The 15,684-nt window shown below is 36.8% G+C and overlaps 2 protein-coding genes across 3 annotated transcripts in view; one reads left to right on the forward strand and one right to left on the reverse strand.

Moving 5' to 3' along the window:
• cyth1a (cytohesin 1a) overlaps nucleotides 1-15,684 on the reverse strand; it is a 282,462-nt gene that overhangs the window by 193,027 nt on the left and 73,751 nt on the right. The gene's annotated exons all lie outside the window — the stretch shown is intronic.
• LOC148065148 (ethanolamine-phosphate cytidylyltransferase-like) lies at nucleotides 5,638-15,283 on the forward strand. Of its 2 annotated transcripts, none has more exons than XM_087808950.1 (13): nucleotides 5,638-5,890; nucleotides 9,879-9,967; nucleotides 10,061-10,222; nucleotides 10,278-10,344; nucleotides 10,414-10,498; nucleotides 11,946-11,987; nucleotides 12,077-12,215; nucleotides 12,293-12,375; nucleotides 12,438-12,515; nucleotides 14,132-14,197; nucleotides 14,267-14,332; nucleotides 14,395-14,483; nucleotides 14,558-15,283. In XM_087808950.1, the coding sequence occupies exons 1-13, from the start codon at nucleotides 5,763-5,765 to the stop codon at nucleotides 14,643-14,645; spliced, it is 1,182 nt and encodes a 393-aa protein (XP_087665076.1). In that variant the 5' UTR covers nucleotides 5,638-5,762; the 3' UTR covers nucleotides 14,646-15,283. The 2 variants fall into 2 exon arrangements, with proteins under 2 accessions (XP_087665076.1, XP_087665077.1); XM_087808951.1 differs by having other exon boundaries at nucleotides 14,267-14,325.

Consider the following 15,684-nt stretch of genomic DNA (forward strand, 5'->3'; position numbering starts at 1 on the left):
TAGAGTCATGAAGGATGTCTAGGTGTGCTTGTCCTAGATTAGGAAGTGGTGAGTTAGTCATCGGCGGTCCCCCGAGGGGGTGGGGGGAGGTGGGGGGGCGCCCCCTTGTCTCGGCGCACCTCATCAAACATCACCTTCCTCGGCAGCGTCTCAACCCCGGCGCATTCAAAACGCATCTCGGGAGAGAACGCTGCCGAGACAAGGAGACAGATGGACGTCTTACCGTTCTAGCCCAGATGGGTTGTGGGGGGGGCTGCAGAGAGGGGGTGTACACCCCAGTGCCTCAGCACCATTTCAGCTATTGTCCCCCCCCCCCCTCTCTCTCTCTCTTTCTCTACCTCCCTCACCTCCTGCAGGTCCGGCTGACCTGTGCCGTAAAATGGCCTCCTCTCTCGAACAAACGGTGCCTCTGAAGACTTGATTAATTCGGCGGGGCCCCCGGGCTTGAGGTGAAGCTCGTGGGCGATCTAGGACGGCATTCTTCATCCTCACCCACTTCTGCAGCAGGTGCCTGCCCCACTTCCGAGACCCCAGCCTTTTTTGCCGCACAATTAATGTTGCCATCCCCATCAGCCACTCTCCTCATTTACTGCCGGCGCCTGCCAACGTCTCTGGCAAATGTCATCCAGGCCGTCGTGACGCTGCCGCGCGGGGCTATAAAAAAATTTTAAAAAGGGATTAGTGCTCACGAGAAGCGACGGTTTCACCTTTAATCTTGCGTTAAGATGAACGCTAAACATAGAAACCTAATTAAATCCAGACAATATTTGTAATTACTCTCTAATGTCTTAATTATTACCTCTGCCAAGGAGGTTGTCTGCGTTAGCAAAATGAAGATTGCTGTAAATATTCCGAATTCCATCTGGATCTCGGAGGTATTGAAGGATGCAAAGAAAGCAACAAGCTTTTCTTCTTTTTTTTTCTGTTAATATTTAATGATTCGTTATTAACTCCGCCAAGGAGGTTGTCTGCGTTAGCAAAATGAAGATTGCTGTACATTTTTGTAATTCCATCTGGATCCAGGAAGGGTTTGAAGGATGCAATGAAAACAGTCAACCTCCTATTCTGCTTTTTTTCTTCTTCCTTCCTCAAATAATTTAGATTTTTGTACTTTCTCACATGAAATAATCTCTTTTGTTGACTCGATGTGTGTCTATTTATCTCATGACTCACAGTATTTTTTCAATTCCATCTGGATCTTGGAGGAATTGAAGGATGCAAAGAAAGCAACAAGCTTTTCTTCTTCTTTTTTTCTGTTAATATTTAACTATTCATTATTACCTCCACCGAGGAGGTTGTCTGCGTTAGCAAAATAAAGATTTGTGTTAATTTTCGAAATTCCATCTGGATCCAGGAAGGGTTTGAAGGATGCAATGAAAACAGTCAACCTCCTATTCTGCTTTTTTCTTCTTCCTTCCTCAAATGAATTTGGATTTTTGTACATTCTCACATGTAATAATCTCTTTTGTTGACTCCATGTGTGTCTATTCATCTCATGACTCAAGATATTTTTTAAATTCCATCTGGATCTCGGAGCTATTGAAGGATGCAAAGAAAGCAACAAGCTTTTCTTCTTCTTTTTTTCTGTTAATATTTAATGATTCATTATTACCTCCGCCAAGGAGGTTATCTGCGTTAGCAAAATAAAGATTGCTGTAAATTTTCCGTATTCCATCTGGATCCAGGAAGGGTTTGAAGGATGTAATGAAAATAGTAAATCTCTTATATTCTTCTTATTTTTTTCTTTTTCTTTTTTTTACATTCCAACCTGAAATAATCTCTTTTGTTGACTCGATGTGTGTCTATTCATCTCATGACTCGAGATATTTTTTTAATTCCATCTGGATCTCGGAGCTATTGAAGGATGCAAAGAAAGCAACAACCTTTTCTTCTTCTTTTTTTCTGTTAATATTTAATGATTCGTTATTACCTCTGCCAAGGAGGTTGTCTGCGTTAGCAAAATAAAGATTGCTGTACATTTTCACTTTTTCCATCTGGATCCAGGAAGGGTTTGAAGGATGTAATGAAAACAGTCGACCTCTTATTGTCTACTTTCCTCAAATAATTTAGTTTTTTGTACATTCTCACAGGAAATAATCTCCTTTGTTGACTCAATGTGTGTCTGTTCATCTCATGACTCCGGATATTTTTTAAATTCCATCTGGATCTTGGAGGTTTTGAAGGATGCAAAGAAAGCAACTGTTAATATTTAATGATTCGATGTTTACCTCTGCCAAGGAGGTAATCCGCTTCAGCCAATTAACTAAAAGCTTTCTGGAAATATTAATTGCATTTCTATTTATTATAATTACATCTGGATCTAGGACGTTTTTAAAGGATGCAAAGAAAACTCTTTTTATTTATTTTTGTTTTTTGTTTTAGTGTTACTACGAAACACTTGGTAGAATAACTATGACCTCTTCCAAAGGGTTTGTCTGTGTTTGCAAAAAGATCTAAGATATGAATAGGTAAAATAATCGATATAAATATAAAATTGTTTATTCTGTGTTGAGTTTAAAAAAAAAACATTTTAGTTTTTTATAGGATTTGCTTTTTCTCACATCAATGTGAAATGATGTCCTTGGCTGATGTATGCACTGTCTCAGTGTCTTTCTATTTATCTTATGGCTTAAGATATTTTCTAACTCCATCTGGATCCATGAAGGATTTGAAGGATGCTATAGCAGACTTTTAAATTTTTTGTCTTTGTGATTTTTTTTTTAAGGTAACACTTTGTAGACTCGAGCCAAACTCAAGATACTATTTTTGGTTATTTTCTCCCAAATAATTGTAATAGTTCAATGGATTTTCTTTTTTTTTGTTTAACATAAACGAAATGATGTCCTTGGCAGAGGTATGCTCTGCCTATGTGTGTTTGTAATTATCTCATAACCTAAGATGTTTATTCATTTATTTGTGACTATTATTTTGTTGAAATATATGAAATATGAATTGTGGTAAATACACGACACACTTTATATTTGGTAAAATGATAAAGTTATAAACACAAAAATGATCATTGTGATGATATACTGTAAAAATATTTTTTTGGTTTGGACACAAATATATATTAAAATAAAGTTAAATTGTTAAAAAGAAGACAAATCTTATAACGAGGGGAAACAGCATCAGACACAAAACAAAGTAAAACATAATTACAAACTTTAACTTAACTTCATGTATGAGAATAACTGACCTGGATTCGCACCTTCAACCCTCCTCCTGCAGCATCATCTCTGGAAGCTTGTAAACACAACTTGACAGGAAGTCCCCGATTGTCCTGGTTTATCAGTTTATCACTCGGTAATAAGCACTTCAGGGAAGAATAATAGTCTTTCTTTGCACGACGTCCACTGGGACACATTTGGAAACGCAAATAAACTGCCTGGCATCAACATTTACAGCTCTTTGTTCCTGGAAAAAAACACTCATTTTCCCAGAAAATACCAGTAAAAATAAAGTATATTTTGAAGGATTGTGTCATCCAGTATTTTAAATCGTGTCGTTGATGGACTTAAAATAGACGCTTGAAAACCTGTTTGTGGTTATTATACTCACAAGATATGACTTACTTTTTTTTTCTTCTTCTCTTAGGGACACCACCCGCACCATCTAGTGGCGACAACGCATCATTACACCATCATGGGATGTCAGCAAAAGACTTCTACAGCAGCTTCCAATATATATATATATTTTTTTTTAGGTTTTAACCAGTCATAACAAGGTGTCCTTCACGTGGCAGTTGCACCTCGGATATGTTAGCGATTGCACAGGAAGACCCCGTAAAAAAAAAAGTTGTGAGTCCAAGTTCTGAGCAAGCTTGCATTTCAAGGTCAAAAGCTGCCAAGGAAAAAAAAAAAAAAAAAAATGCAGACACCGTTTCCAGTCTGACCCATTTTAAGCTCTGGGAGCTGCAGCGGTCGGCGGGCGATCAAATACAATTCCCATTTCATCAGGTCATATGTCCAGTTGTCCTTGAGCGATGAAGCTCAGCCTACATCGGAATATTCTCTGCAGGGGGGCCCTGGTTAAGATTTCATCCTTTTTTTCTTTGCTCAGATTTGGGTCACTCTTCTGAGGGGGGTGTTCCCAAAAATAAGTATGTCTTATTCGGGGAGTTCTAATTGGCCCCTTGACAACAAATCATTCATTTATAATCGCTCTTTCTTTCGTTCTAAACAAGGGAAGCGGATTATATTTACGAGGAAAAGATGACATTTTATTTGAAGTGTCAAATCATAACAAGGTTATTTCAAGACACTTATAATAATAAGATAATAAGACGTATAAGGTCATTTATTTATTTATTGTGCTAATTAATATATATATATATATATACATCAATAATATAATATATAATAATAATAATAATAATAATAATCTCTATTTATATAGCGCCTTTCATAGTAATATATATATATTTTTGGTTGCTTTTTTATTTTTTATTTGATAATTATTTTTGTTTTCGTGTTAATCATTATTTTTATATTATATATGTTTTTAAATATATTACTACGAACCCCCAAGAATAAACAATGAACAAATAATAAACATGAAAATAGCTTTTGTTTTTTCTTTAAGTGAATGGAATCAATTCCGTTAAACAACCTTATAGTGTTTTTAATACTTGCCTGTTTATTAAAAACATGTAAAATAAGTTGAAAACAACTTGGATCAATACACTATTTTACTTTTTTTTTTATTTATCGCAGTTCTTTATTGAAATGTATATTTTTTCATTTATTATCTTTTCAAAGCCACCTTTCCACCGTTTATTTGCTTTTCAAATGGTTACAAATACAGTAAAAACTTCGTTATAACCTGCAAACGACCACCTTAATATTAAATCACTTTTTAGTTATAGTGCACCGTTAATTATACGTGTATGACGCCATCTGCTGGTTTTGAAGCGTAACTACGAGCTCTAACCAGCTAACGAGCTATTTTTTTCCCCGGATTTCTTTTTTACAACAAATTCTCTAAAAAATAATTTCAGCGAATTGTCTTGATGACTTTTTTTTTTTTTAACAATATATTTTTGAAGAAACTCTCGTTAACCACGTGGGTGTCATACGAGGTCGACGGTGCACTTTGTGTTGTGATACGGTGACAACAGAGAACACGGTGACATATCATTCGACACAAAAAGATAAGGATTCACTGCTGAGGTGTCAGATGGGTAATAAAGTTGTAAAATGGCGAATTTAAACTTAATTATATAAAATATAATATAATAAAAAAATATATATATTATTATTGATTATTTTTAATCCGAGTTTTGGTCCTCTTTTACTGTTTACAGTGTATTTTTCTTCCACTATTACTAATAAATATCGTGTACAATTGCCCATATCGGATTCTTAGTTGTCGTCACGTGACCGAGCAAAAAGGTCATTATTATGTAACAACATGGCGTCGTGCGCCGGCACTTCATCGTACGATACGAGCGAGACGTCAAGCGGGCGAGGACGCCGTCAGCTTCCGGTTCGGATCCCTCCCAAAATAAAAGCCGCTCGCGTGGAAATCGACCGCGAGGCGTTTAACGGACGGAGCAGCTTCCGGTGTGTTCCGCTGTTGCTCTTGATAGCGTTTGATTCATGCGACGCCGGTGGAGGAGGCGTTGTTGTCGCAGACCACCACCGCTGGAGTCAGGGACGCGACCGGTCCTGCGAGGAGACTTTTAGTTTTTATTTTGGTAACAATAGACGCCCCGGGGGGTGTCATCGCTTTTTTTTTTTTTTTTAATATATCCTTGATTGAAGATGATCGAAAACGGTCATCATCATCATCCTCAACCGGCGGCGGGGACGGACGCAGGTTCGAGTCCCGGCGCTGCCTCCTGCAGCCCGGAGAAGAGAAGGAGAAGAGTCCGGGTGTGGTGCGATGGCTGGTGAGTCGAAGGATGGTTTTTATGGACGCATTAAATGATCGAACCAGGTCTTAAGAGCTGTTATCTTCCATCCATCAGCATGAACTTTGAACCCCGCTTCACATGAGTCGTCGTGACTCTAATCGACATGTTGGTTTATAAAGTGTTATTACATCAACATAACACTTTATGACTTACAAACAAACATTTAATTATTTGTATATCTTGCCCTTTAAAGCAGACCTGGGGGCCCGGTGCACAGTGTACGTGGTCAAAACCATACTATAAACTGAATGTTTTTGGTGGGTATCTAAATATTTTATTACTAGATCAACACTACACATAACTAGTTAAAGATCTTTGTTTGTAGACCTTTTTTCTCCCTTTATTTGTCATTTTATAGATATTGTATTGGTTTTATGTTTTTCATAGCGCTGTTCTATAATGTTTTTTGTTTTTTTAAAGAAACTTATATTAAATTAAATAACACACACTTTATTGTATGGCATAATAATACTCTTTTTTTTTTATTTGACATATTTTATTTAAAATAGTAACATATATGCATGTTTTCTCCTTTAGAAACTTTAAATTAATTAAAAAATAATACTTAAGTTTGTCTAGGAATGTCCTTTGTTCATAATTTTTTCTTTTAAATACGTAATATTTGTTCCGTCCTAGAGAAAACGTAATTCTGTGAAGAGAAAAAAAAGTTTTAGTTTTTAATGTCTAATGATCTACCCATATTTGTTTTCTTGACTGACAGCAGTATCCCAGCTACTCGGGGCGAGAGGCAGGCGACTAACTTGATGAGTCCGTAACGGGAAAAACGTAGATACAATATGTAGTCCCAGATTCAACCTCCGGATATGTTGGCAGCTCTAACTGACAAAAGAGCTTTCCAGGGTGTCCCCCCGTCCTTCTTCTTTCATCATACCTGACTGGGATTGGTTACCCTGGTATAGATAGTTATGGGGGTCTGTGGGATGCTTGACTCCAATCAGAATTTAGTAACTAAACACTTTGTTCGACTGCTTTTTAGTGTAATTGGCACACCTGGTCTAAAGCGTACCCCTAAAATAATAGAGCATCTATCCTGTTGTCCTTCCAGACCCACAACCCACGACTGAAGGAACCCCAGATATTCCTGAACCAGAGTATTCACTCAACCATCACTAACCTTAAATAACAAGGGATCTATTTCCCTTGCGAGTTTTTGGCCAAATATGTATTATTCGATTTTTAAAATGGTTCATAAGTTTGTCAAGAAAGTCTTTCACTTCTGCAGTGCATTCTGGGACTAGTTGTATAAACAATGAGATTGATTATTACCCACAATCCTTCGCAGTCAGGTGTAACTTTTAGCTTTATATGTTGATTATCTCTTTTAAAATATCAGGGTTTTTTTTACGCTGGACACTGGACAAAGAAAAATACTTTATATATGTAGTTTTTTGTTGTCAACATTTTTTGTAGTTTCTTCTACACGATTAAACTGATAGATAGATGGATCGATTGATCCGTGGAGGAGAAATTCTTCTGTCCAGCAGCAATAACACATCCGTCCATACAAACATCCATAAATAAATACATGTAAAAACAATGAAAATAAATACATAAATACAATAAATGCATACACAATAACATACAAAACATATAATAATACATGAATAAATACGTAAAAAGTGCATGTCAAGCAGAAGGACGTCTTAAAATGTTCCGGTCTGCAGTGCGTGGAGAGGAGCCTGATAATAACGTTGAAATATTCATCTTAAAACAACCTATAATCAATTTTTTGTGTCTTAAAATTGACCCGATAAGTTGTCGTGCGAGCTGGGATTTGCGAGTCTTTTTTCACTCAGAATTCCTGTCCTGGAGCTGCAGCTTTCCTCTCAATAGTTGGGGCGGAATGCCGTGGAATGTTTGGGATGCCAGGACATTAGCCGGTGGGATGAGCATGCTAAATAGGAGCTAACGTCAACACCCTTCATATCATGGACCCAGACCGGGCCTACACCTGAGCCCCCCTCTGTTTGTCCCTCCCTGAGAATTCCCAGAAGAAATTTGCTGACGGTCGCCTCCTCGTGTTCGTCTCCTCGTGAGCCGGTGACAAAGGTTGAAATGCCAGTGAAAAGTCACTGCAAGTGCGAAGTCCTCACACGACGTGTTCAAGTGACACGCAACGGTGTTTTCTGACTCGTCAGCCTTTTTTTTACGAGACAATTTCTGTCCGTTCACGCCGAACACGAGGCCGGCCTTTTGTGCGAGGGATTCTGTTTGGGTGTCCGTTGACGGGCTCATTAACATTTCATCGTCCCGCGGCGATGACCCTTGTCTCGACAATGTCGCGGATAGTCTTTCTGTGGACGGAGAGCAGAAGTCTGACGTAGACTCCCTCGATGACTTAAGACTCGCGGTTCCAAACATTCAATAGAACCACGTCCGGTCATTGTAACGTCATAAAATCCATGTATTATTGTTTCTTTTATAAATATATTACATTTTTTTGGGTTCTTAAAAATATATATATCACCATTTTTACCATACGACTAATAATACTGTTCATTTTTTTCGTTTAAATCTCAAAATGTTGTCTTTATATTATGTTATTTTCAGAAATATATGATGAAAACAACTGACTTCTCTTTTTTCAGCTAATTGTCCAGCATTCACACTCGCATTTCTTCTGACCTAAACTGTGTATCGCTTCTCCTTACACAATTTTTATCCGATTTTGAACCGTTCAAATTTGAATCAATTCAGCCCGTTTCCGAAATGCGGGCTATGTTCTAGCTTTCTTTTATCGCTTCCACTCTTTCTTTTATTCCTCTTGTTCTACCACATTCATTTCAATGGGGAAAATCTTTAACTCATGTTTCAACTCCTTACACTTTTGACATACTACTTATACTTCCACTAATTCCACTACTACTTCTACTACTAATACTACTACTACTTTTACTACTAATTCTACTACTACTTTTACTTTTCTACTATTTCTACTTTTACTACTAATTCCACTACTACTTCAACTAATACTTCTACTACTAATACTACTACTACCTCTACTACTAATTCCACTTCTACTTCCACTAATACTTCTACTACTAATACTACTACTAATTCCACTACTACTTCCACTAATACTTCTACTACTAATTTCACGACTACTTCTACTAATACTTCTACTAATTCCACTACTACTTCCACTAATACTTCTACTACTAATTTCACGACTACTTCTACTAATACTACTACTAATTCCAATGCTACTTCCACTAATACTTCTACTACTAATTCCACTACTACAGTACTTCCACAGCACAGCTGGGTCAGAATTTGCACTGCATTTTCTTCTTGAAATGCATTTTTCTAGTTTATTATTATGTTTTAATCACATTGAACAAAAAAAAAAAAACTTTTTTCAAGCATTTCTTTTTCTTTATAATTATATACATATATATACTGTATATATATTGCTCTATGTGCTTTTCCAAAATATTACATTTGTCCTTTATTAAACTCATTTATTCAACAACAATCATGGGAATCAATTGTATTTGTTTTCCTATGCATGCTTCGATTTACAACAAGTATTTTATTAAATTACATTTAAAAAAAACATTTTAATAAAAGCTCTCACTTTACAGGGAGTGACACATCCTTCAAAATCTTTGTGGATCCAGATGGTATTGAAAAGACAATTGAAATCATATCATCTATTTCCTGTTGTTGAACCAATATTTCTTTAAATCTGTTTTTATTCTGTTGCTGACAGACAGACAGAGACAATTATTTATTATTACTTATATTTATACTTTTTTATGAACTTTATAGACCTCATACCGTATCTTGTTGTATCTTCTTTATTGTCAAGTTGCTTTTGAATTTCCACTGTGAATTTACTATCTTACGGTCAACAGGAAGTTCTTGATTTGTTTTTATTTAACATCGTAATGATCTGGAAATAAAACAGGAAACGGAATCCTGACGACTTCCTTCTTTTCAGCTACGACATGGTCCACTACGGCCACTCGAACCAGCTGCGACAAGCCAAGGCCATGGGAGATCACCTCATCGTCGGAGTTCACACGGACAGTAAGGAAACTCCTCTCACGCCTCCGAACTATCTTAAAAGATGTCGTCGAGGCAGCCGACCTTCCGATCAAAACTCTCGTTTTTTTTTCCAAGGTGAGATCGCCAAGCACAAGGGCCCGCCGGTGTTCACTCAGGAAGAGCGCTACAAGATGGTGCGCGCCATCAAGTGGGTGGACGAGGTGGTGGAGGGGGCGCCGTACGTCACCGCCCTGGAGACCTTGGACAAGTACAACAGCGACTTCTGCGTGCACGGAGGTACCGACTTCAACTGGTGTAGCAGCTCGAAGACTTTAATGTTGCTTTCCTTTAGATGACATCACGCTAACGGTGGACGGGAAGGACACGTACGAGGAGGTGAAGAAGTCCGGACGGTACAGGTGTGTGTTTTTCGACCGTGGATTCTGTGTGAGATGATGCTTCAAAAAAAATGTGTTTGGCTGTGACAGGGAGTGTAAGAGGACTCAAGGGGTCTCGACCACGGACCTGGTGGGGAGGATGCTGCTGATGACAAAGGCTCACCACAGCAACATCGTGAGTGGTGTTTAGCTACAAGTCCAAAAGTTACACACATTATTGCCACTTTTTAGCTGAAAAAAACAGTGTCGCCGTGGACAAGGATCTACAATACAGGGACAGCGAACCGACATATCGCAATACTGTAGTAACGAAGATATTTTTGTAGTATTGTCGATTACTTAACTCTGGTGTTGCAGAATTTACAGACCACATGACTCTTGACGAAGTCGTAACTGCTTTCATTTTTTTTTTCAAACCAATATATGTCTAAACATAAGCTTTAAAAGCTGCTGAAGTCACTGTATCCTCTAGTCCTTAGTCATCGGCAGGATCTTTGTTATATTGTCCTAGTACTTAACTCTGGTGTTGTTGAATTTACAGACCACATGACTCTTGATGAAGTTGTAACTACTTTTATTTGTTTTGAAACCAAAAATATGTCCAAACTTTAGCTTTAAAAGCTGCTGGAGTCGACTGTATCCTCTCGTCCTCAGTCTTGGCGGGACTTCTTCTTTGTTCCTTTCTTTAAATATATGATAATAAATTAAATAAGATTTGAACACGCCAATCCCCTTGTCTAAAAGATATAGAGCTGTTTTATATCAAAGTAGTATAGAGAAAAAAATATTGCGATATTTAATTGTATAAGTGAGCAAGTAGTGTAACTGTGGTCTCTGTTTTTATTTTTAATTCATTTAAGATTAAAAAAGGCACTAATTCATTCATGATATACACAAGAGATGTTTACTTACTTATAACATACCTGAACAAAAATACAAAAAAAAATACATTTAAATTTGGTCACAAAGAATCATGTCTGTCAACAACTACAGATCCACAGAAAACAAAGTAAAGTCATGTGTACAATAATCATTCCTGTATAATTGAATTCTACTATAGCAGTGTTTGGCCAATTCAATGTCCTCAAGGAGCAAAGATAACTTAGGTTTTGAAAAAATGTAAAAAATTAAGCGAAATATCCTAAATCTTTGATTAGCATCTTATTGTATTACTTTAACTTTTAGAAAAAATCATATATAGTAGCACTTTTTTTTCGAATATATTCATTTTATATCCACTTACGTGTTTTTAAAGGGAAATTTATACAAAAAAAAGGAGCTAAAAAAAGGTTCTTAATCCTCCAAGTATTTTATTGTTTTGGGACAATCGGACAAAGTAATTCTAAAAATGTTTATTTCCAATTTTACTAAATTAAAATGTAATGTTTGTTTGAGATATGTAAATATAAGATACAAGTTATGATTTATTTCACATTGAATTGCCTTCATTTTGTTTAAAACTAAGAATTTATTTTGTAGAAACATTTTCTTTACTGACATTTTTGAGGTTGATTGTTTTTTTTCGTCCGCTGTATTGGCTGCAGAGGAAACACTGCCATCTTGCGGCGGGGTGGCGTCCCTACATGTCACAAACTTGACTCGTTTCTGATGTTTTTCTTCAGGACCAGTCAGATTATCAACAGCACACGGATAACTTCGGAAAGGTAGATCGGATTTTGTTTCTTCATTCCAGGTGATTTTTTATTTCATATGGTATCTTTTTTTTCGTTTTATTATTATTTTGCTCATAAAGGGTCAGAAGGGTCACAGTCCCTGGACGGGGGTCTCTCAATTCCTGCAAACGTCACAGAAGATCATCCAGTTTGCGTCGGGTCAGGAGCCTCAGTCTGGCGACACCATCATCTACGTTGCCGGAGCATTCGATCTCTTCCGTATCCTTTTCACAGATCATCAGTAGATACAATTAAAGTCATTAAAAAACAAAAAAACTTAACCAGACTCTGCCCAGACATCGGGCACGTGGACTTCCTGGAGGCCGTGCACAAGCTGGCGGAGAAGCCGTACATCATCGTGGGGCTGCACTTCGATCAGGTGAGTCTCGAGTCTCTTTTTACAAACGTCTGCTTTCTCACAACTCTTTTGTGGTTCCGTAGGAGGTGAATCGCTACAAGGGGAAGAACTATCCCATCATGAACGTGCACGAGAGAACACTCAGCGTCCTCGCCTGTCGGGTGGGTTTTTGTCTTTTAATATATTTTTTAAATTCATGTCACGTTCAGCCTTCAAGCCTCTCTGGTTTTTTTTATTGGTATCGTCCTAAAACGCCAAATAAATGGAGTCAGAATCAGAATAAGAAACTTTTATTGCCACAACACAGGAATTATTTGTGTTTGCAGTACAAAATAAAAGAATTAAATAATATAAATGAAGTAAAGAAATGCAATAAATTAAAATAAAATAAGATATATTAAGGTAAAACGACATTTAAATAATGAATAATTAACTAAATAATTAAATAATATTTATGTTCCTGACAGTATGACTTTATATAACTAGTATAAATCAAGATAAATCCTAAACGTCCAAAACGTTTAAATGTGATATAAATGCAATAAAATAAAGTTTAAAGGGAAAAAGGGGAAACACAACTTCTAAACTAAAGAGATATAACACATTATTTAACTTATTCTACATGATAAATTCTATTTTTTTATGATTTAAGATTTCCGAAGATTTCCAAGGGTTAGTTATGACCGTTTTCTTTTCTTCTTCCAACTATTCTACCGTGATTCACACACATATCCTGTTTAGTTGCAAATGTGTTTTTGTCCTTTTGTCGTCACTATTTCTCTTTTTTGCCTCTCTTTTATCCTGCAAGGTTTTTGCTGCTGTTATTCCGTCCGTCTTTTTGCAAAAAGGTTTATAGAAAATGAAGACCTAATTAATATTTTTAGGAAAAAGAACCAAAATGGCTACAACTGCCATTTTGCTTGTTTTAATCGTAATGTGCCTTTGAGATCAATGATCTATCGAATGATATGAAAATAGGGAACATTGAAAATAATTCAGTGACAATCATTTTTTAATTTTATATGCAGATTATTTTCTAGCTCTTTACTGAAACTGCAAAATAGGCAAAAATAAATGTATTTAAACATAGTATGTAGTATGTATTCCAATACATTAAAAATATCTGTATTTCCAACATACATTTTGATTTAAAAATAATTATTATTACAAGGGATGTTAGGAAATATTGATACCGCCCTAAATCGCAAAGGAAAAATGAAATCCTGCAATGACTGAGGACGAGAGGATACAGTGGACTCCAGCAGCTTTGTAAGATGATGTATGGACATATTCTGGTTTTCAAAACAAGTTAAAAATATATCGTATCGTTGACCCTGTATTGTATCGAGAGATTCCTGCCAACATACACCCAAAGAACAAACATCATTTATTGTCCATGGTTGCTGTTATATTACAAATAATTATTAAAATCCAAACGTAATTGATAAATTAGTCAAAGCTGTTTTGTTTCCAAAGGAGATTTCCCAGTGGATTAACAAGGTTATATCTATTTATCTGAATTGTCCATAGGTACGAGTGTGTGTGTGTGAATGGTTGTCTATCTTTGTGAGCCCTGCGACAGACTGCCGTCCTGTCCAGGGTGTCCCCTCCCTCTCGCACTATAATACTGGGATAGGCTCCGGTCTCCCCGCGACCCCGACAAGGGATAAAGCGGTAGACGATGAATGAATGAATGAATGAATTTTATAGTTTCTGATCATGTTTTTTATGGCTTGACCTTTGATTGTTTTCTATTTCTTTGTCTTTGTGAACACAGTACGTGTCGGAGGTGGTGATCGGTGCACCGTTCGCTGTCACCAAAGATCTCCTGGACCATTTTAAGGTTTGTCTACAGATAAAAACATGTCTCAGTACTCAAAGTGTACTCAAAGTGTGTGTGTGTCGTCGACAGGTGGACCTGGTGTGTCACGGAAAAACAGAAATCTACCCCGACAAGGACGGATCCGATCCGTACGCCGTAAGATGGTTCTTGTCGAGTGTGCTTTTTTTGGAAAATTGACGTCCATCCCTTGCGTGCAGGAGCCGAGGAGGAAGGGAATCCTGCGCACCGTCGACAGCGGCAACGGCCTCACGACCGACGCCATCGTGCAGAGGATCATCAAGAACAGGTGGATATTTAAAAAAAACACTGCGTACTTTTGAGGGTTGACTTTTTAAAAAATCTCTTCTCCACGTCGTCCAGGCTGCTGTTCGAGGCGAGGAACAAGAAGAAAGAAGCCAAAGAGATCGCTGTGATCCAGGCCATGAAGCGACAGGAAGGAAATGACTGATGGGAAGAAGAAGGACAGAATTGTTGCCTATACAATATACTGTGTGTGTGTGTGTGTGTGTGTGTGTGTGAGGGAGAGAGCCAGCAAAAAGTGTGTGTTCATATATAAAAACATATGCAACTATTTGTTAAAGAGAAATATATAAATAGATTTTGTCTCGTCAATGAATGGGAGGTAAAAAAAAAAGAAAAAAGGATGTTTGCTTCAAATATTTTTTATTTGGCATGGAAGGTTGATGGCTCCGTGACCGTTTGCATGTTTTTGACCGACGACATTCGCTGCTTCCATTTTTGAAAACGTGAGACGGTCGTGAGGCGTTCGTGGGATATTTTTCCAGTGCACTTTTACTTTTTCTCAAACCAGCACACAAAAAAAAAATGTTAGAGGAATCGGTTTTTATCTCCTTGAACTCGAGAGAAAACCTTTAACTTTAACTGATCGTGAACTGACCTCATTTTTGAGCATTTAATCTGAAATAATATAAATATATATATAATTTTTTTTGTAGATGTGTCTTTTAATCTTCCTTAAGGGCAGTGGAGTTTAATATAGTCTATTGTTTGTCTATTGTTTGTCTGTACATATGGACTGGACCACTACTGTTGACCATTACAATAATAAAATCTCATTTTATTTGATTATTTTCTTTGCCTTTTATTTTTTAATTTAGCATTTTATACTAACATGAACCCCCTTTATTTCTGCCCTTTCGCTATAAGATATGCAAAATATTAATATTTTACTATTTGGTTGGTATTCTATCATATTTTAAATTATAATTGTTAACTTCCCCTCGATATTTATAGTTTTTTAAGGGTCGTTCACTTCTTCTAATAGCTGTTGCGAAGTGTCAATTCAGAACTAGCAAAAAAAACACAAACAAACACAGTTTATAATCATAAAATAAATCATTTTACTGTAGAAATACTCTTAATTAGCTTAACAGCTATCTTTTTAATTTTATCCTGGGTATGGTTTTATATGGAAGTCAATGAGTGCCATTGGACTTTGAATATTATATATATATTGCAGCATCAAA

This window comes from Callionymus lyra, chromosome 15, assembly GCF_982586985.1.
Source record: "Callionymus lyra chromosome 15, fCalLyr1.hap1.1, whole genome shotgun sequence".
Lineage (NCBI taxonomy): Eukaryota > Metazoa > Chordata > Actinopteri > Syngnathiformes > Callionymidae > Callionymus > Callionymus lyra.